Source organism: Trachurus trachurus (assembly GCF_905171665.1).
Source record: "Trachurus trachurus genome assembly, chromosome: 16".
NCBI classification, from domain to species: Eukaryota; Metazoa; Chordata; class Actinopteri; order Carangiformes; family Carangidae; genus Trachurus; species Trachurus trachurus.
In genome coordinates this window covers 20,750,656-20,773,912 of record NC_139902.1, presented here as the reverse complement: position 1 = coordinate 20,773,912, position 23,257 = coordinate 20,750,656, and the positions used below count along the sequence as shown (strand labels likewise).

Here is a 23,257-nt window from a genome sequence, read left to right as displayed (position 1 = left end):
CAACAGGAATCCTCCCAACAGGACTCGGTCTCTCATTTAAAGTGCCACGGTCTATCGACTCAGAGTCACAGTCATTCTGGTTTAGTATGTCTCTTGCCACAAATAATTTATCCTTTTGCATAAAAAAAGACATCATGATTACATTGCTTTCCAACTTATCATACTTTCAGCACTTTTCTTGTCACTCCTACTCCTCCTCTTGTTTTTCTTGTTAACTTTCTTCCCTGAGTTTCTCCTCTCACCATACACCACTTTCCTTCATTTCTGTAAGATTCAAAATTCTGGTCCACCTCATTTTTTTCATGCTCATTAGTGAAGTTCTTTTCCCAACTATTTTACCCTCGGATGTCATTTTCTTGACATGCTTTTCTCCTGTCTTCCACACTCTCACTGAATGTTGCAGGATAAAGAAAAACAAAATCACCACACCACAAACTCCCATCTCCTGCCTACTCACATCGATGGCGTCCCTCTCAAAGATGCGGAGCTGGAGGAAGAGCTCCAGTTTGATCTTCCTTTCCTGGAACAGCTCCTCCATCTGGCCCTGGGCCTCGTCCAGCTGCTGCAGCACGCTCTCAATGTGAGCCATGGAGCTGTTGTGGGGAGTCTTGTTGCTCGAGATGGCCGAGTCTCTGTGGAGAGAGTCAAATACAGGGGAGGCACAGTTTATACAGTATGTAGTCAAACATGTGGCTCCTAGTTCCTGTAAAGACATCCCTGTGGAAGTTAAAAGAAAATGTGTTTTTTTTTCCTTGAATAAAGTCCCTGCTCCTTCTCTGTCTGTTTACCTTCTAAAAGAAACTCCCTTCTATCTTCTGCCTCAGCTTTCGTCTTAATTTTCCTGTTTATTCACTATCACATGATTGTCCAATGACTGCAGAAACAGTGTCAAATCACTAAGGCCAGGGGCTTTAAAGGACTGAGTGTGCCTTACAGTAACATGCTGTGTATTACATATAACAATGTTAAGGCTTTAGTGTAGCATAATAACAGTGTGAACCTGAGCTGTTGTATAAGGTCTTCTCCTTCCTTGATGACATTGACAGTTGCCTGCAGGGTGGTCTGCTGCTGCTGGCCAAAACGTTTGATCAGGTCCTGTACTGCCTCCACCGACTCAGCATAGACATCATCCAGCAGCTCCTTCTGCAGCTCCTCCAACCACGTCCACAGCTAACAGGGATTGACAGAACAGGCGAGCCAGTTAAAGTGTAGTGTAGAGAGGAGAGCAGGAAGCAGAAAAAACTGTTTTTCTTTTTTTTAACAGTTTTTTCAAGCAGACACATGCTGGAGGAGGGTTCATGAGGGAGGGGGGTGACACAGATGTAAGAGTTGATAGAGAAGATGCCACATGAACAGACAGAAGAAGGCACATATAGGAATTAAATCCAACCAGTTCTGCTCAAAGCTGGTGTTTTGTGAATGGTCATCTTTGTAACAGATTAGCCATCTGGGTGAATTGGCTCAGTGTCCCAAAGCCCTGGCACACCATCCCGGCTGCAGGAGGGAGACCCTGGCACGTACGGTCTGTCTAACACCCACACTGCCGGCTCACAAACACGTCTGCCTTGGGTATTGTTACCATCATCCACTTAGTAACACACAGGAAGCTACATTACCTGGGATGTATGTGAACACTGGCGCTAAATATGCGAGTGGAGTCCACTGACTGAGTGTGGAGTTCCCAAAACATAAACTGCTTTTTATTAAAGCCTGGTAGCTGTTTCTTTTTAAAGGCTGAACTAGAGATTAATAAAGAGACAGAGCTTTTTATCTGGAGTAACTTCATCCGTCTGCTTCCTGAAAATCAGTGCAGATGAATCTTTCTCCTCCAGTGTAGTTGATGCTCTGCCTCCACGGTAAACCATTTGATGCCTTTAAACGTGCTTGACTGCATCCAAAGGTACTTTCAACATACTGAACTAGAAAAAGTGATGGGGAAGAGGGCTGGCAACATCCACCTGTACGAGGACATGGCAAGAACACACACACACACACACAAAAACAAGGCTTACACATACACACAGAACACACAGTGACCTGCACTGACAGATGGGGTGAAGGAGATTAGTCCATATGGACATTTAAGACTTGCTTCATTAATAACACCATGGCTCGGACTGTCTCTGAGTCTATGTAAACAGGATGTAGAGGTAACACATGTAGAGCACCGTGCTGGTATGACTTCCAAATTAACAGAACACTGTGAGATGAATTAAGAGATTGAGGAGATGATTAACAGGTTCAGGTACAGTATATAGTTGTTTGTGTATTTTGTATGAACTTTTAAAGACTAAGGTAAATAAAATCTAATCTAATCTCAATTAAAGACATGCTTATCATTGTCACAGAGGTTAATTTGTGTAAACACAACTGCAATATAGAAGAAAGGAAAGCACGGGGAGAATGTGAATACTGGCAAAACATGGTGGGTATTTGGAGGAATGGTGCACGTTCTCACACAAAAACACACTCATATACAGGCACACCAACAGTGACTCAGTGCAAATGTGTGAGGTACTTCAAATTTTGTAGCTCCTCAAGTGTATACAGTAAAGTATACACAGGACAGGATGGGATGAGACAGGACACACCTCTTTGACATGTGTGTGGAAGGCGACAGACATGTCCAGCAGGACTTTACGCTGTTCAACTCGTCGCACAAAATCCTGGATCCGATCTTCTAGCTGATGGGCAGCCTGGTAGATTTCCTCCGGGTCACACTCTCCGGTCTGGGCCAGTTGCTCTGCTGCCTCTAGCAACTTGTCAGCATTGGTGTAAGTGTTCTGAAACATTGACATTAAGTAAGTTAAAAAAAAAAAAAAAAAAAAAGTAGTATAGTGTATCTCACACAGCATGGTGATGCAGTGGTTAGCACTGCTGACATACAGCAAGAGGGTTCTGGGTTCAAATCTTGGGACATATTGTCCCTCTGCCTGTATGGGTGTCCTCTAAGTTAGCTGAGGATAGCAGGTATAGTTAGTGGATAGATCAATGAAGTATCTGATACTTGTTAGCTACAGCTTAACTGATCTTTTGTCTTATTGAGCCAAATCTCTGTCCTCTAAAATATGACTTTGTTCAACACATTATCTAATGTTATGTTTCTAAAAATCAAATACAATTGTCAGACTTTACATTCTGTGTTCACTTTCAAATACAAAACTGTTCAAACTCACCTGTGCAACCTCTTCAAAGTCTTCATGCCTCTTCTGCAGAGCCCTGGCTCTGTGCAAAGACTTCCCAACGCCAGTGTGTTTACTGAGAAAGGCCTCACCATGGTTTTCTATCCAGTCCAGCACCTTGAAACAAACACACAACCATAGTATGTTCACATTTAAATATGCAGAGGACTGCACAGGGTATATCAAGAATGCGGTACATATTTTCAAACAGTAGGGGGTGCAATTGACTAAAATGGCAGATCACAGAGAGTAGTCTATAGATGTCATCGCTCTCCCTCATACGGCTATCTTTCCCATTCTTCCCCTCTGCTCATCCCAGTTTTTTTCACTCTTTCCCTTCATCTGCAGTCCATCTGTATAAATTACACAACTGTGGACAATTTGGTTTTACTAGATAGGAAATCCAGAGCAGTGTAAGGTGTAAACATTTCCTCTGTGGATGAGATTAGCTATAAATCTTTGTACATAATTACCTTATTATCTATTAAACAGATGGCCATATTCCATCTGTTTCTATGCAGGGTAATGAAGGGGATTTTCATGATGTTTTCAAGGTCTCAGAGAATATTTTCATGGGACAAACGCACATGAACACATGTGCACAATGCCCTCGACACTTATTGTGACAGTAAATTGCATCACCATGGAAACCACTACCAAGAGAAAAGGGGTGATGAAAGAGTGGATGAAAGAGAGGAAAGGCAGAAGCACAGATATACAGCAAGAAAGAAAAGAGTTAAGGAAAGAGAGAGAAGAGATAGAGGAGGGGCGTGAGGAGGCAGAGAAGAGTTCATGCCCAAAGGCTAGAAACGCAGAGACGACACTATATACCAACTCAGTGGTTTTGATCTAAGCGCTCTGCCATCCTGACAGTCATGCAGAAAGACAGAAACTCACTCTGACGTATCAGGAAGAAGTGGAAAAAAAGGCTTTGAAGAAAAAGAGCTGATTACATTGTATTCTTAATATCATGATCCAGCCTGAAACACAACAAAGCCACAAACAAAGATTTCTTGGATTTTCAAAACCAATTAAACATAGTGAGGCAGCAACACCACTGCTTATAAAATAATTCACAGCGGTAACAGTCTTGAAATTAAAATAAGTCTGAGCAGTGGTTGTGCTAGACTAGATATAGGCAAATTTAATGTAAAGGGGAGCTAATTAATACAGGAAAAGATGGCAGAGCACTTCCTTTAGTTTTTACAGAGATAGTTGAATTATGAATTTCCAGGTCATGTGCAAACAAAACCTGCTGAACCTCACAACTGTGCAGGTCTGTAGCTGGATTTTACTCTGTGTGTCCGTGTGCATCTCTTACTTGCTGAACGTCCTGCTGAAAGACGCACAGCTGTAGGCGCTGGTGCAGACGAACTTTGCGATGTTGCCAGATGTTTTCCAGCTGCCTCTGGTGATGCAGCACCTCGTGGATAATGTCCAGGACGTGGTGTACAGCCTTAGAGTAATTAGCTGACGCCATCAGCGAATCAGCACTTCCGGGCGTCAAAGGTCGCTGCAGTTTGTCCAGTAGAGACTTGCCATCTTGACTCACCTGTAAATGATGGCATATAATTTGACATGAATATTACAGTATATAAAATACAGTGATATAATGTATACTATGCACTGCATACTATGTACTGTGGTAGTATAATTATCCTATTTTGTATTGTGTGAATTTGGCATCAGTACTTGCATCTACCTGTGTTTTTTTTCATGTGCATTCAAGTGTGTGTGTGTGTGTGTGTGTGTGTGTGTGTGGTGTGTGTGTGTGTGTGTGTGTGTGTGTGTGTGTGTGTGTGTGTGTGTGTGTGTGTGTGTGTGTGTGTGTGTGTGTGTGTGTGTGTGTGTGTGTGTGTGTGTGTGTGTGTGTGTGTGTGTGTGTGTGTACTGGCCTCTGAATATGCAGTGGTAATGTGTTCATATAATCCCTGGTGATGGTGGATGGTGTCCTCCAGATCCTGGAGTTCAGAGGGCAGTTCTCCTTCACCACAGGCCTTACACCACGGCTCCACTTTACTCATGTACTGGGGACAGAACACACAATACAAGTATTGCATAACATATAAATATACATATATACATATATCCATTAAAATGCATGTAAAATAGTCACGTTTGAGCAGAATGTATAATATTCTGCTGTAGACACGTTCTACTCAAACGGGAATATTTAACATACATTTTAATGGACAAATGCTCATAAAGCAGTGACATGTTAATGAGATCAAACAAACTCAGCTCTAAACTTATCACAATGCTGATTTACCTTTTCTCACTTTAGCTGTCTACTGTTCAACTTGGGCTTTCTTTGTCAAAACTGGTGATGCACATTTAGAAGGTGTGTGTATGTCTGTGTGTCTGTGTGTTTGTGCAGCAAAATGCATACTTCCGCATAATATCTATTTACAATGCAGCATTCGTTGTGTATGCATGATGAGACCTTTATATCAAAGCAGCAGTTACCCTTGAAAAATGGTAGCTGAGCTTATAAAATTGATATCATGATGTTGGAATAAAAAATGTACATTTGAATTTCTTATCACGCCTCCAGAGACAGCAGTAGAGACAGTTTTACAGAAAGCTTGAATAAAATACTCGTTATGATCATTCTACATATGGAAAGAGAGAAGGGGAAAATGTGTGTGTGTCTCTGGAGAGCGCCTCCTCGACTGGCTCTGAGCTCTAAATGAAAAACATGCTCTTTATCACAACAACTCAGTCAATCAAAAGAAGAGCCAATTTCTACCACAAACATAAACATGAAAACATACAATGTCATGTCTGTAACACTGCTCTGTCCAGCTACATATTGACGTCAAAGGAATCTCAATTGCTTACAAGACTGTTCAGAGAGGCAACTCCTGAGCGGGCAATAGATGTCAACAACTGACTAATGTGTTGTTACTGCAGCCATAAGCAAAACAATAGAAAGCAGTATTGATCATTTAAAAGGTCTAATAGCCCCAGAGCTTGTAAATTGTACTGAAGGCAAATTAAGTGTTTCTCTTTTTCCATCATTTCTTTTTAAGTGTACACAAATATAAGGTCTGTATGTTAAACTATAGAAGAAAGCGCAAATGGCAAAAAAAAGTTGTCTGTTTTACTGTAGGTTCAATGCTAAGCTCCATCCCACTTCTGATTTACTAACTATGTAGTTTATGCTAGAAAAGAGGACTTAATAAATACTGTATGCAGGTGCTTTGAAGAAGTGGAGTTGCCAACAGTGTATTTACTTTAGCTATAAATGTTTGCATGCATGTAGGATAAATACATGTGTTTTTGCCTATATAATTAAACAAAGAATACACATTTACTGTAACACATGGCATAGATACAGTGACATCAGAGCTGCTCTTCATTTTCTGTGTGTCTGTCAGTGTTGCGTGTCTGTACCTGGTCTGCTTTCTGGTGGAAGCTGGCAGACATCTCCAGCAAAGTGCTGCGTTCGTCCAGTGCTGCAGCAAAGGCCTTCCACTCCTGTTCCAGCTGGCCTGAGATCTGCTGGATCTGCTGTGAGGCATAGTGGCCCGACTCCAGGAGCCGGTTCCCAACTGACATGATCCGATTGATGTTCACATACACATTCTGTGTTTAAGGAGAGACAGAAGCAAGATGTCAAAGATTTAAAAACCTGGCAAAAGAGGTCAGTTTTAATATGATTCTTAAATGTGTTTTATTGTCCTTAACATGTCATTGTAGATAGGAAGTCAAATTTAATAGTAATGTGTGCTAACAAAATTGTTGCAAAGTTCAGTGTCTGATGAAAGCTGAGCTGAGGCACCTCTCTTTCACGTAAACAGTTTTTTTCTGTGTAATATTAATACTTGGGCATGTGGCCCAGGTTAGGAAGTTTTACTTTGGTTGCATGACACATGAAGCATCTATGCCTTCAAACAATCAAGATTGGCTATATTGCTGCAGAACAATTAAGTAGTGTTTGTAAAATACATTGGCCACAATTACATTCATGTACAGAGTTAAATTTAAAGTCAATACATGCAGCATTGTCAAAAGCCAGGCCTGCCTTCCAACAGAAACACACATATGCAGACGCACACACTCACAAAGCCTTGTGGACATGAAAAAGTCGTTTACTTGGGAGGCCTAACCCCCATGTGAATAATGAAAAGAAACCCATTTGCCTCTTAATCTTTCAGTCTTTTTTAATATATGTGCTCCAAGCTGTTTTGTGTAGATAGGCACGGATCAGCAAACGCTAATTAACAACTGTGTTATTATTCTATTCAATTACTGCTCCTGGAGCCTATTATGGCTCTTAGTTTGCTTGTTTCAATCACAACAGGACGCAAAGATGAACCAAGCACCAGTTACAGCCCTCAAACAGAGGCAGGGCCTTGGGAAGAGTGATGATTCTACCAACGCAATTTTGGAGCTTTCATCAAAGCTGCAGACGTGGAGTGACGCTTTGCTCTGTTTAAGATGTAAGGCTTTGAGATTATTTCTTTCTGTGTCTTTTCTTTGAAAGTGGGGTTGAGAAATGGTCTTGAATTGCTTTACTTTTGCTCGTAGGAGTTGTTTCTGTGCATAAACTAGGCAGAGACATTCCTCTCTGTCCAAAATCCAGGGAAAATCTTGACACAGGGACATCAAAAGCACGAGATTAAGCCTGATGTTGGCTGGAAGATAATAGAAACAGTGGTGTGCTAAGAAGTATGGCTCACATGAGAAATCAAGGGAGTCCTGCTGCTCTCCAATACACAGCAGTAGGTAACTTGTGATACACAAAAGAACAGCAGTGCACAGTAGCACTACTGTAATCCTATTATACATTTTTACAAAGACGCAAATGAAACATCACCGGAAGAAATATCTTTAAGCCATTATAGGTCTTATGCAGAATAATACCACAGGAAACTGTGGTGATTTTTTAGAAGGAACACATGCACGGTAGGACCTCCAGGAGGACACATCCCCATCTATAAGCACATATGCACTATGGGGAAAAAGGGAGAGCAAGAGTTACAGAGCACAACCAATACGCCTAAGGGCCTTCAGGCCATCTGCACAGTTATGAGGAGACTGAGACTGGACTGCTTGAACTGAGTGGTAAAGCCTTAATCCAAACCTGATGGATGGAGAGGGGGTGGGGGTGAGAGGGTGGGGTGGGGTGGAGGTTATTTTTGATTTAAACCTGATGAGGACATGAGGCAAAAGTGGGAGAGAAAGAATGTGTGAGAAAGACAGAGACCTCTGTGTTGACCTAGAAATCTATCGGTCATGCTTTATGAATGGACAACAGAAGAAGATGAACAACTGTCCTCAAGAGCAAAACTTCACATGTTTCCTGTTTTGCAAATAGCAGTAGAGACACAGGATGTGACAGAGGTCCCTCTGTGTTTTCTTCCTAGTTTATTATGTCTGCTATGAGCCCAAAGATTCCAGTTTTGAACTAAAGTTTGACACACTGTTTTGTCAGATCTATCTACCGGTAAAAGCACTACAACTGTCCTACTAATGAAAGACAAACCACTTAAACAATGACAACCACAGCTTTGAATAACTCTCACGGTTCACTACATCATTACAACATCAAAGATGTCAGTGACTGCACAGAATATAATCAAACCACCACCCCGACTGAATAAGGTATACAGTAGGCTCAAGTTTAAAACGCTGAGTGCTAGTGTACAGCAGGCAGATTGTTTTGCCAGATTGTTTCTCTGGGAATAACCTGTTCATACTGAATTATGAAGTGCTGGAGGTGAGGGATAGATTTGTGTGTATGTGTGTTTGTGTGTGCCCTCACAAACAGGTGTATCTATGAGAAAGTTACAAGTATTGGCATACTCTCTATCAGCAAGTTTATTTGACTGTGCAGCAAATGAAAGGGAATTTGTTCCATCTGGGTATTGGGTAACAAAGTATTGGAATATGGAGCCTTTAGCATCCCATTTTCCTGGACCCTTAATTCTTTAAAGTATCTGCAAAAATGTCCTTCAGTAATTGTATGTGTCTTATGTGTTATAATGTGCCATTTAGTCGTGCTGTTTAAAACATCATCCATGGTGCACAGTATACTACGTCTAAGTCACCACAGGGCAGGTTAAAGAAGTCCAAGAGAGTGCAAGAATTTCTCCTGCTTTTGCAAAGCCAAGAAAATCTGGTTTTGAGCTTGCAGTGGACCGCTACACACTGTGTTGGCTGAGATTTTTCCTGCTGTGCCAGAGTTATAAAATGGATTTGGACAATTTCTAACTGGATGTTGTGATTTAGCAAATATTAGTGGTGGGAGAAATTGGTAGTTGGCCACATTTTAATGTTTTATGGTGTTAATAAAATTTAGATTTGTCAGTTCCATTCGTTACAATCAATTCTAATCTGAGGTACTGTATAGTAATGATCAGTGAATACTGAGAAAGCAATGTTGACGCAGTGACACTTTTTTTTCAGTGACGCCAATGTTGATCCATTGTAACCCGGCAAACATGTGTAACTGTGTTGTTCCACCTTGATATCATTCTCCCAAAAAAATCACATGGATTGGAAACACACACAAAAACAAGAGGTCACAGGCAGTATATCTGCATGGCCGCACATAAACACACATATATACACACACACACACACACGCCTCTGACACTATGTATTTCCACCCAGCCAAGCAGGCGAGAGGAAGGGGAAACGCTGCTTCCTGTGGAAGAATGGGTGGAGGGGGCGGTGGTCACTCTGAGTGTACCCGACTGTGTGTGCCTGTGTGTGTGTATGTGTGCTGTGAAGATATGTGTGAGTTTATATTGCAGTTCCATCTGTCCTTTCTACTACTGTTGTCTCAGGGGTTATTGGTTCATCTCAACCCACAATTGTTGACACAACTGGCTTTGGGCGGTCACTGAAGCTGCCCATGGCCCCTTGTGTTGACACTGCTGCCGACTGCGAGTGGTTCCTAATAACGGTGACACTGTGAGTGGGAGGGTGTGTAGGCCATGGTCCCTGCTCTCCCCTGGCTACACTTTTGTCAGCCTAACAATAGCAACAGTCACAGCAAAAAAAATCTATGGTTTAATTGTCGCCTGTTAGCTTTGGGTAGATTTCTTTTCTCCAATCACAGTTAAAGGTCTAAACATATTCAGTTGAGATGACTTCTAAACCAACGAGATTCTTGTACATCTTTGACAAATTTCAGATGGTTGGTTTAATTGCTTAATTATATCTGCAAAAAAGGCTGCATATATCATTATGCTGTAGTAAAAAAGGAGGGGTTCTGCAGAGGGCTGATGACTGGATGGTGATGTCATTTCTGCATTGCATTAAAAAAATGCGATCATATGACAATGTGAGAAACTTGGGGCAGAGAACTATTGGCGAGGGGACAATGAGAAAGGAAGGATCAGTATCTCTGTGGTCAGCAAAACCATGGGGGGTGGGGGCGGGTTAAAAGTTTTGATAAGAACTGGCAGTGCAGAACACAATATGACTCTGGGGTCGATACAGTATAATGCCCTCAGTTACACTTATTAGTCAGCAGCAGAGCGCCACACGCTACAGTAAAGTACGGGAGGGCAGGGAGGGGCGTGGAGCAGAGCAGCAGAGGGCAGCAAACAGCTATGGGAGGGGCATGAAGGCAATATGGGTCAATTATGGGAACAGCACTGTGACAAGACATGACAGAATGGAGCAGAGTGGGGGCAGCGTGGAAAACAGCTGAATAATATGAGGGACAGAGAAAATATCAGCAAGTGTACAGCAAGTCACCGCCCAAGGGAGAGGATGTTTTGGGAGAAAGGCTGTGAAGGATATCTTTATGTGTGCGTGCTTGTGTGTGGGGTGGTAACACAGTGGTGGGAGGCTTTAGTCTATTGCAATGAATGACAGTAATGATGATAGTTTATGATTGCATCGCCCGTGTGTGAGTGTGCTTTCTGTGCTTGTGTGTGTGCAATATGCAGACAAAGAGGGCGTCTTACCATGCAGTTCATGGCAAAGTGGTTGTGCTGGGTCTGCAGCTCGACAGCGTGCTGGTGGTTCCCTCCGATCTCCGTGTAACTGGTGAGGAAAAGGCCCTTGTTGTGCATGATCCAGTCAAACATCTGCATGTGGAAGAGGGGGAAGAGAACGCCGTTCATCACTCATCGCTGCACTGACATCTACAGACAAGTCATCCTCAAACTCCTCTGCAATAAGCAGGAACAAAAGAACAGGCTACCCAGGTGTAAGTGTGTGTATTGTCTGCTACGCTTTACCCTTTACTTATGTGGCAGTGTGTTCGTTTTATGTTCCCTCTCTCTCTACATGTTTGCTGCATGGAAAAGGTGTGTTTAATTACAGCTCTGGCAAGTTCCATAACAGGCCTCTGCGTTGCCTCCAGCTCTGCACAGTTCTTATAACTACATTTCCCAGCCCAAGACATGCAACATCACACTCTCCTGAAACACTGATGACATACAGGCGCACACTCACACAGTCATTTACTCTCTATTTCCCACACACACAGCTCAAATAATAGTCGACCAGGTTATAAAACATGGCTTGAGAACACACAAGTACATTACGTACATGACACAGTCTTGTGAAGTCCACACAGGTAGTTTGTGACTTCTTGTGGATAAGTATACTGTAGTATAGTATGTATAGTAGGATAGTGTTTATTCCTCTGTCAACAATGGCCAGTAGTTCTCCTCTTCTGTTAAGATTTTACTGCCGTATAGTTACACATCTTTGCTAATCTGGTTTACCAGAGGATAAAAGTCGATCTGAGGTCTTTATGTCTGGATTAATGTAATGTTTTCAAATATTCAGCAAAGACTGGTATTGTGAGACCTGAAATACCTGCAGTATCAAGAAGCCAAATGTAGCATTGGTGCATATTAACCAAAAAGCACCACAGGGCAAAAAAAGTAAAGAGGCTATCCAATCAATGCTATTTTATATGTGTAATTATTATCACGTGGGAATACAATAGTATAGAAAAGCACCCTGACCTTCTCAGCGTCCTGTTCAAACAGCCGCAGCTGGAAACATTGGTCCAGCTTCAACTTCCTCATGTGCCACAGCTGCTGCAGATTCTGGCGCGTCCCATGTAGCTTATCCAACAAACCGGTCACTTTAGCCACGAGGTTGTGTGCATCCGCATGTGTATGGAACCCCTGATGATGGTCGTTCGAATCTCCACTCGCCCCACCAGCTCGGTTACCGTAAGCGCTTTCACCACTACTCCCACCTCCTGCAGTCTGTAACTGCAGCCTTTGGAGAAGCCTTCGTCCCTGTGTGTCCAGCTCTTCTACTGATGCCTTAGTGGCCCTTTTCTTCAGCGCAGCGTGTTCTTCCATGAGTCGCCGAGCCCCCTCCAAGTCCCGTGGAAGATCGCGCTGGGACAAGGTTTCCTGGAGCTCCTCCAGACGTGCCAAAGCCCGCGTTGCATCGCTGGCAAAGGTCTCAAATGAGAGCCGCACCTGAAATTAAAAGTTAAGAGTAACCTGCATTTTCCAAATTAAGTATCAGCAAAAGACCCAACTTGACTTTAACTTAACTTGTCATTTTTTCTTAATTGGACAAAAGCCTCCAGTCAAAGACCAATGTTGTTTTTGTGTGCCATCAAACGAGCAAAAGGAAAGAGAACAAACCTCAATCCAGTCATCATGGTTGTACTCTAAGCTGCCCTCAAAGTCAGCTGTCAGCTGGGATGGGTCCACAATCTTGGTTAAACCCTCTAAGGAGACCATCACCGTCTGGTATGAGGAGGTGTGTATGTGTGGGGGGGGCAGAAAAAGTAAAAAAAAAAATCATCATCATCATCATCATCATCATCATCATCATCATCATCATCATCATCATCATCATCATCATCATCATCATCATCAGCAGCATCAGCATCAGCATCAGCATCAGCATCAGCATCAGCATCAGCATCAGCACCATATTTAAAACTAATCTATCAATTTACATTTAGCCTAATACAGTGCAGCATTATACAGTGCATGCCATAGTTGTGCTGGTGCAAGGTGATACTGTTGTTCAATGGTTAAGAATACGAAGTTCCAGAGAAAAGGGATTTTTGACAGCAAGGTAAAGCGATGTAAACATTCAAAACAAAATGTACATCCCAGCCTGCATTTTTTTTTAAAAATAAAAAGCTTAAATGTGTTTTTGCAGCTGGAGTATATCACCCAGGCAGAACCAGTATTTTTGGTTCATTCTCTAAACTGGTAAAGAACTAATCTAGTGAATGTAATACTCAGACAGTGTATAACTATCGTACACAACCCCATGTGAAATAACCTGAACCACTGATTTAACGTGTCTAAATTTTCACCTCATTAAACCTGGATTACCAAAAGAATGTCCAGAGTCAGAGGATCCACATATCAGCTGTTTAGATAGGTGGCGTTACCAAAACGAACGTTCCAGACAATATAAGCGGCACTGATGCTATCATTAATAAGGTGAAAATACACAGATATGAGCTCTTAGGAAACATAAACAAAAAAAGTGCCTAGGTTCACTAAAAAACACAGAGAAAGAAAATACTGAGTAAAAATCCTGATTGGGACGAAGCGTGAGGTCTTTCCTGTGTCACTGGTTTTACAGACCCAAACCAGCGACCTGTATGTAATAATCATGTCTGAAACACAGTAAATATTTGGCATAACAAAAACAAATGGTTTGTCCGAAGCAAAGTCACTACAGTTGAGATGAAGTGCTTCGCCATGTCCTATATATGCTGTTTCCATAGTAACTGGGTCAGGACTAAATATACCAGCACCACATGCCCACACGGGACAGAATAGTGCCACTGTCACCGAGCAGCAGTCCAATTAGACTTGATAAATTAAGACGTGAGGCTCTGCTAAACTTCTAACACCCTAACATCTATGACAAATAGCCCATTTTAAAATAAATTAAATTGCTTTGAAACCAGCATTGCTATTCCATCTCTTGTGAAAAACAATAAAACAATAAGTCTATTCAAAAGAGAACAGGAGAGTAATGGTTCCTGTACAACATCCACAACAACAAAAAACAGGTTAGCTGTGTTGAAAAGATTAGATTTGTTATTTTTAAGTTATTAAAAATTGTAGTCACCCACCTCAAATTCAAACTTGGAGCTGCCAAAGTTGGTCCTCTGCTTCTGCCAGAAGTTGTCCGGCTTGATGATGAGGGCGACGTGAATACAAGAAGGGAAAGACTCCTGAAGGATCTTCAGCAGAGGTTTGATGCTGTCCCACTTAGAACCGCGCATGTCCACAATAACTGTGAACCCATGTCTAGCCACCTCCTCACTGCAGAAACATAAATAAAGAGGTCAGATTCAAGGAAAAAGAGCAAATTCACTCAGGAGAGTCTATATTTCTTTAAAATGATTTCATAATGCTAACATGAAACCATTAGGGCAGCCTAGAGTATGAATGGTAAAAAAAATAATGGACAAATCAATCAGATGTGATTGATTTGAGATTGAATGAACTAAAAAAACAATGTCAAAGTACTGACTCATCATCACTGCCCACGCAACAGAAATAGAGACAATGAAACCACATAACAAAAATAAAGACTCATTGTAAAGGGTCTGCTCTAAGTGTGAAGATCCCAAAGTGAAAAAAAGACAAATGAAAAAAGACAAAAGTCAAAATCCTGTGCAAGTCTCCAGAGCATCTGAGGAGAGGAAAAAAATTTAAATGTTCAAGCGTTGAAATTTCCACTGCTGCTTACCAGGAGTCCTGCTGCTGTGTAAGTCCATAAAAGGTTGTTTCTCAGTGTTAAAGGCTTTAATCTCAATGTGTCTCGCTAGGACACAGAAACAGACGCAGGCCCTCCTGCTCTAACTCACTCTGACCTCACTCTCTGAAAACAGATCGGCCGCCAAATGGGTAGAGAAAAACAGAGTGGGGAGGGGGGAGAGGAGAGGGGGTGAGCGAGAAAGACAAAGAGAGAGAAAGAGAGAGAGAGAGAGAGGCAGGGAGAGAGATGGATGAAACAGAAAATAGGGAAAGACAGAGAAGTATTTGGACAGGAGAGAGAGCAATCAAGCTGATGAGAGGAGGCTGACCTCCTTCTGAGTTAGTGACACTTGATTCCTTCTGAGCCTCAAACTGGATGGCCGCTCACCTCTGTCAGATCTTTTACCCTCTCCAGTCTAACCTCTTCACGCAGTTCCTGAACAGCTGAGCCCAAGAGTCGTTGTGCACAGGCTACGACCAATATGGATTCACAGTGGGGTAGCCTACTTGTCTTTTCAGCACCAAAAATAACTTCTGTTACCATAGATTCTGTTGGTATGGGATGAAATGTGGATGGTCTGTTTTCCATCATTCATTAAAATTTTGTGTTACCTAGCTTAGTTTCCCAACTAATGTAATAAAGTAGATTATTTAGTTGTTCTGGCACTGAATTGCAATCTATCAAAGTTGTCAATATGCAAACTGTGAGTATTCCCAGTTTTGCCCCCACAAGGAGCACTGAAGAAACCTGGGCCCAATTTTTTGCTGTGACCTGCACCTCCTCTCTCAAAACAACTCTTCATACTCTACTGTGGGAAAGAGCTACAAGCTCTGCACTACAAAGTGCAGCATCAGGGAGATCAGAAGCAGCAGGACACAAGAGTGCAAACTTCCCTCTGAGCTAATCACAACTGACTCCAAACAGAACAGCCTGGAGCTAAGTGTTAAACGTGAAGGAAAGGTGCTTCTGCACTTGAAAATCAGCGACTCTGAAAGAATATCCTGTGGCTACACACAGTGCGTACTTCCTGCAGCAGTTTTTAGATGCTGGCCCAAACAATAACACTGCAAACTGTGAAACAGGGAGGAAAAGAAAACAGATTTTTAAGACTGAAAAAGAAGGGGAAAAAAAGAAGAGCAGAGTTTTCCCTAGAATTTGTTTCCAGCAGCAAGCAGTGTTGTTGTGCCCAGCCCACATTCCTGCAAAACACAATTGCTTCAAATTGAAAAACTGAAGAATTATTATAGTATGTTTGTCTTGTCAAAAAATTAAACGTCAATATACTACCTGCCTACTGGTTTCTGTGATTTCCTTTTGTAGCCTAGGCCTACATTAAAATCCAAAAGAAATCTCTCATTAACCTCAAACCATCCAGTTGCCTTACCAACCTCAGCGCCTCACTGGTTGCTCTCCTCCTGTCCCCTTGCTCAACACACTTAGAAATTTGAAAAATAAAAAATAATATGATAGGCCTATAGGCTAACACCATAGACTGTAAAAAGATTTAAACATGAGTTTAGCACAAACATGTAGCCTACCTGAAATTCACTCTCTAGACAGTGGAGACCAGGTGGTAACAATCAGCTAATTAAAATGACTTTAATATAGCGTTATGTAGCCTAGCAACCAATAAACTACTATACTGTTAGCATTAGCCTCTCATGGGGGATGTTTGGGAGCGTTTGGTAGGGCTAGTAACCCCATTCACTTTTCCAGCAGTTGGGAAAAAACAATTGACTTTTTGGGCTTGAGACCGCTGCCATATCTATGAACTGATACACTGTAGCCTACACTGGACATTTGTTGGCACATTGACAACAAATTTAGCAAACAGCGATGCCAACTTAAACCTACAGAGAAAAGGAGTGGTAAAGGAGTGAAGGAGCTTTTTCTGGAGAGCGCAGAGGAAATGAAAGGGGAGGGGGGAAAAAGGAAGCAGGTTTGAATCTTCACAGAGAATCCAAAATAAAACCATACCAGCTCTTTGTAGCCTCAGGTTAGCATTTTAAATCCAAGCAAGTTTTGAAAGTCTGACACAAAAAAGGTGATGAGATGGGTGTGAGTGTGTCTGCACAAGAGGCAGGGTGTGTTTCAAATCAACCCAGGATTTTTTTTTTTTTTTAAAGGCCCTGTAAGTCAATGCATGTGCATGTGTGTGCACAGTCCACAGTTTAATCCTCCGCTGAAACCCATGTGTGTGCATTTCAGAGTAGGCTACATTTCCTACCTGGGAATAGTAGCCAAGTAGGCGATGAGCCTGCGCAGGTCTTCAGGTCGTATTCTGTCGTGGTTGCTCCGTGCTGGAAAGGTGAGAACGGGACCTCCACGTCTGTCTCTGCCACCTGGGTAGAAATTAGATAGGTGTTACATAACAGTCACTTCCCATGTAGACAATGCCAGGTCTAAGTTTTTTCTGTATTTTCAAGATACTTACATGGTAAAACAAACCTAGGAATGATGAGTGCTCCACATAGAAACGTGTTACCATTATAATAAGCAAAATAAATAAATAGTTTGATTTTTATTTTAAAATAAATTATTAAAGACAGTAATTTACCTTATTTACCATATTTGAATGCTACACAAATCACATTGGAAACATAACACAGAGAACACTACCCCTGCAAGATGTGAAATGACTGCCACAGTGCAAAGAGATGACAGCAGCTAATTTGTATGGGTACCATCTGTGAATATGTCTGCAGTTAGTCATGGCTATTCTGAGTCAAATTGAAGGGTCAGGGGTCAAATTAGTCTCACGATGACAAGGCTGGTAATAGCCTTTCAGTCAGACTGCAGCAATAAACTCCACTGACTGTTAATGAACAGAGAAAAACACTCTCTCAGACTCACTTACAATTATGGCAATGCCTGTGCAGTTAACAGTAATGCGGTAAAGGTCGGGTCAGAACCATGACGAGTCAGAAACAGTTCAGAGAAATAAGCAGGGACACATAAGTAACCTAACAAGTAGCAATTACAGTGAGGGAAATTGGAGTATTCGACAAAATGATACCCATGCTGCAGTGTTGTGACATTTAGGGGACATACAATATGTGTACTATTTAAAAACTACCATGTCTTTCAAGCACAAGAGCAACAAGGCCTTGTGACTGTGTGACTGTGCATTAATTTAGGTACGTAAATATGTTATTTATGCTGCAAAATAAAACATGTGATGTGCTGATCCGTGACACACTGAAACAATATCTGAATGATCTGGATATGATGGAATCTTAATTTATCTTGCAATTATTCATGAATGACACAAATCATATTGTCCTACAAAGTCTGAGGAAATTGAATTCTTGTTCAGAAACAGTTAACCTAATTCCCCATTGCTCTTTGTTAACATCACCTCTCAATTTCTACTCATTTTCAAATAATCTGACAATTCAATTTAAAATGGCCGGTCAAAGAGCAATGAGTGAGTCCTCAGTGCTGGTATCATATCATTCAAATTCGCTGTAACTGACCTGAGAGAAAGGCGACCTTCTCTTTGAGGATGGGAAGCACATCAATGGCCTTCATATCCTCATTGCGATGAAACCCTGAAAAGAGCACAAAGAAAAACAGAGAAGTCAGCAAAGTAACAGGTTAACAACCAAACAGAAGCAGCAGAGCGGTAACTGTCTAACTGTCACACCTCTGGCTCACAAGATGTGATATATTTAGCATGGGCTGAGTTGATCAGTGTTTGCTGATAATGCTCCAGATTTGGCTGACCCTGCATACTCTGTGTTTTAATCCCCATGACCTCAATTAAGCTTTTTACACGCATAAAGAAATGTGTGTCTTTGACACACTGAACCCTAAAAAAAGGAGACATCTCTGTACTAGAAGAATGGACATGCTGTATGAGGACAGTACCTGATTAGCTGCACACAATTTATGGTTCATAATGAAATTACTTCACACATAAAGAACCAAATTGCAGACACACATGAGCATCTTTGTGGGTTTAATTACAACTGAAAGACATGAATAACAAGACAATGACAGATAATTTGACTGTCTGCACATCCAAGTAATTAGCGCTTTTTTTCAGCTGTACATATTTAGCCTAGCCTTGTATAAGAGCCTGGTAAACTTAGGCTTTGCCACCATAGTCTGTTAGGGTATGTTCTTCTAATGTCAACTGTTTTGCTTCGCCTCCTCAACAGATGGCACATTGGTTAATACCAGTATGCAAGATGGTGCAATTCAACACACACAGAAACACAAGCACACCAAGTGACTTTTAGCTCTGTCAGTCATGAAGACAACCGATTTAGACAGAATAATGCAGGGATGTTACATACTGCCAGACATACATATTTCTAGATAAAGCACTTATTCTCTATGGATAGCACAATGTACAACACTATAATTGCTAAATAAGAAAAACAAACAAAACATGAATTATTCAGAACAATTACATTGTATAAATGTGGCAAATGGAAATGCAAACACTGGAGAGCCCAAGCAATACTTGGTATATACGTATATACATACATACATACATACACATATATAGTATATTTATATATATATATAAATATATATACTGTATATACATACATACATATATATATATATAATACTGTATATATACACACATCAGCCATGATATTGACACCTCTGACCACTGATATGAGACAGCGCCTCTCTGCAGATGCTGTCAGCTGATGATGTCATCAGATAAACGTCATGTTGCTGTGAGTCATCTCTCTCTCTCACACATACATACAAGCACGTACGCGCACACACACATTTTATGAACCACTTCAACTCACAGCTGAGTAAGATACAGTATTTATTTCCAATGTCTTAATAAAGAACTAAGAATAATAATAAAATGGGATAAGACTATAGAGGGAAATAAAAAATACAAATATGAAAATTTAAATCAATATTTTGGTAAACAGAACTTAGGAGTTGAAAGGCAGCTTAACACCGAAGAGGGAAGAGACAACAACTTCACACCAACACTGTGCTGCTTTGACAGTTATAATATAAACATTTAATCACAGCAACGATGAATGGAAATGAGCTAATCAGATTGAGGCTAGACTAATGAGTACTGGATCATCCGCTCTCACAAATACACAAACTGAGTGCCCTCAGCACAAGTCAATCATGACTCTAAATTCATTTTATACTAACATAATATATTAAGCAAAATGAAGACATTTCTCAACATGAGTATCATTAAACTTATGACAGTGTCACACAGGTTGCAAATAAGTAACAACCTGAAGATATGAAGGAAAAAAGAAAAGACAGATAGATGGATGGACTGACAGATGAAAAGATAAATGCATCAAAGAAAGTCTGAGCTGGAAAGGGACAGTCTTAAAAAAAAGTATGCACCAAGAAATGACAGGAACAGAGAAGCACAGGCGGCTAATGATTCAAGCGGGAGAGCGTAGAGAAGAAGATGGGGACAGACAGAACTGCAGCGTATGGCAAGACAGATAATGATACAGACAGAGGAGAATGCAGACAGACAGAGAGACAGCTAAATAACTCCTACAGGTTTTAATGGCTCCTGTAATATCGATTTCATCCACGGTCTGAGGGAGTTAGGAGCGGCAGTCAGGCTTGGATGACAGCACATTAGCCCGCTGTGGGAAGTGGCCGGACTGGACAGAACCTGACCCACGGATAATGTCACAACCAGCTGAGACGAGATGGGGCTGGGGTTGAAATAACGGTTTCACTTTCTCTCTCTCTCTCTTTCCACAGCTGGCAAGGAGAATGGAAGAGAGAGAGAGAGAGACAGTCCCTCACAATCCACGGTTGTAGCTTTTATTTATGAATTCTCTCTCTTTCTCGCTCTGTTGCTGACTGTGTCTTTCTGACGTGACATCAATGTATGAGAGCACAGGCAACAACAAACAATCCCCCTCCTCTTGCACTTAGTGTGTTAGCACATGTGTGTGTATTTCCTGTGAAGTGTGCCCAGACACATTCCTCACTGTGGTGGTTTATGTGAGATATCGGGCCTGGCACAAAGCCATCACTGACCTCTATTATACTGCTGCAACCCTGCTAAAAGTGCAGTTTGGCACCGAAGCTAGAAACAAGTGCATATCTTTAATGTTCGAGGTGTTGGACTCCACATAAAGTTTTCTGTGGCCATAAAAAAAATGAAAAGGGAGCAACAAAATATTAACAGCTGCTGGTGTAAGGAGTAAGTTGCTTCGCTGGTATGACGGCCCATTACTTATGGCTGATGTCAACACAGTAAAATAGGCACAGTGCACACACACAACCACGGAGCCTCTCCTTATTTTAGCTGTGTTTATATGCAACAATAACCCATTCCGTATCCCATAGAGCTAAAATATCACACTACACACTGTGATTCATGAAATCCCATCATCACCACTCGCCGTATACACACTAACGCACCAGAACACACAGGCACGCACGACAATCTCCTCTCTTCACTACACACAACCCCTCATTTACAAGTCTGCTGAGCATGAAATAAAGCCTTTCAATCACAGACTGCTTGTTCATAACACACTCATAGTGAGAGCAATCCATTTTACTGGCAGCCTGCAACCAGCGCACTGGAAAATGAGGCAAATGTTCGTCCAAGAAATAAGGTTTTTGCAGTTCTTGCTTTTTTTCTAATTATTATTTCTTAATCTAGAATTCAAAGGCGGAAAATGGAGATGAAAAGCTAGAGACTTTTTTTCAGTGCTCAATGTGACATATTTATCACTGCATAGGCTATCTATATTTTACAGGAAGTAGGCTACAAGGCGCCATGATGAGATCACCTGCACACATGACAGGGAGTGGATCACTTAGATAAAGGATGTACAGGAGTGGTGGATGCCTGACTGTCACTTATGACAAATTTGCAAACAAGTACACAAAAACACAGTACATGGATATGCACGTGTCTACTTACTCTCTCCATGCACATTTCGTAAAAGAGACACATCCTGTGCATACATTCATCACAGGGGCGATGATGATATGTCATGAGGAGTATTTTTGTGCTTAGGCTGTCTTGACAACACATCATGTATCACAAATGATAATGGTCTGGCTTTTCAGATATACACCTAAGTACTTGTCATAGTGGTAATTTGCATTGCAACCAGACAGGCAAATGATTTGTCCCCATCACTGTAGCTTTTTTCCATTTAATATATATGCAATAACTATTCAGTGTCCAAACCAGTGGAAGGCTGCAGCAAGAATTCGGGAACTAAATGGATTTCTCTCCTCTTGTCAAACACAAATTGCCAGGAAACAATCAGACACTTGTTTTTGTCTTACAACTCTATCATTCATCAGGTGTCTTCACCTGCAGTCGTGAATGTTAGATGTTCACAGTTTGTCCAATAACGTGCTTGCATGCAAATAGGAGTTACAGTTGTCCCAATTTACCCTTCAAACTTTGGCTTGTCTAATTGCGTGTTTTTTTTTTACTCTCCTCAAAGGTCAGCCACTGCTTTAGCCGTGACTTTTACTACTGCACTCAACCAAAGAGTACTGAGGTGTAGACACAAAATTGCAGCTTACATTTAACTTGAAGACCCAGAATGAAAAAGCCTCTGCATGGAAATGAATGCTTTCATGCATGGTTTTAAAATAATACCCCAGTCTGCATTTCTACAAAGCTTGATTTCAAAGTCATTGTGAAAACATCTCACATGCACCTAGAGCAGCAAGTACACTGCATTCAACCCCTGTTGCTCAGCATGAATTTAGAAAGCAAACGGAGACAGATCAAGAGGCAGCGTCACAGATTCACTCCACTCAAGCCTCTTTGTAACTCCACAAGGATTGTGCCCTAAATCCTTAAATTGCAGAGGCCGTACAACATGGACACAGCCCAGAAAGTGTGCCAATCCATTTCCTTTTGCCCTCCTAACTCCAGGCTCACATGCTAATCTGAACACACTACTACAGAACAGATTGTGTTCGTGCCTTGCATCAATTCTTCACACCACAGACTGAAAACATCCCACATCTTTTAGCTTCCAAACTGGGTTGCAGGCTTGCTTTTAATGAATCGTAATAGGGAATGAATGTGCTAAGTTTAGATCAGAATGGAACAAATGTATAAAGCCCTGACCAAAATTGTAGCATATGCATGGATAAACACGACCAATATCTTCACTTACATGCATCATAACCCCAAAATGAAAACAACGGCACATTGGTGTCGTCTTTCCGCAGCACATTGGTGTGTGCGGTGCCAATCCTTTTGTTTCCGATCTTTTAGACCGCAGGCTAGACTGTTACATGGCGCATCTGCACAGCCTGGCACACCGCATGATGCCAATCCTCTGGATCATAACCTCGTAACCTCAAGCTCAGAGCAATTACAAGCCAGGCTGTATGTGTAGTACAGCAAAACAGAGGCCTGCTACATAATATGGCAGAAA

The 23,257-nt window shown here is 41.5% G+C and overlaps 1 protein-coding gene across 1 annotated transcript in view; it reads right to left on the bottom strand.

Annotated features, from left to right (window-relative positions):
• triob (trio Rho guanine nucleotide exchange factor b) overlaps positions 1-23,257 on the bottom strand; it is an 84,107-nt gene that overhangs the window by 45,859 nt on the left and 14,991 nt on the right. Inside the window, exons 2-14 of the mRNA XM_083989711.1 lie at positions 18,338-18,412; positions 17,089-17,203; positions 14,230-14,422; positions 12,767-12,871; positions 12,125-12,595; positions 11,111-11,233; positions 6,579-6,770; positions 5,078-5,209; positions 4,504-4,734; positions 3,177-3,299; positions 2,592-2,783; positions 1,001-1,170; positions 458-632 (exon numbers count right to left, since the gene is read on the bottom strand). Of these exons, the coding sequence (XP_083845837.1) occupies positions 458-632; positions 1,001-1,170; positions 2,592-2,783; positions 3,177-3,299; positions 4,504-4,734; positions 5,078-5,209; positions 6,579-6,770; positions 11,111-11,233; positions 12,125-12,595; positions 12,767-12,871; positions 14,230-14,422; positions 17,089-17,203; positions 18,338-18,412 (2,297 nt within the window). The remainder of the gene's footprint in view (positions 1-457; positions 633-1,000; positions 1,171-2,591; positions 2,784-3,176; positions 3,300-4,503; positions 4,735-5,077; positions 5,210-6,578; positions 6,771-11,110; positions 11,234-12,124; positions 12,596-12,766; positions 12,872-14,229; positions 14,423-17,088; positions 17,204-18,337; positions 18,413-23,257) is intronic.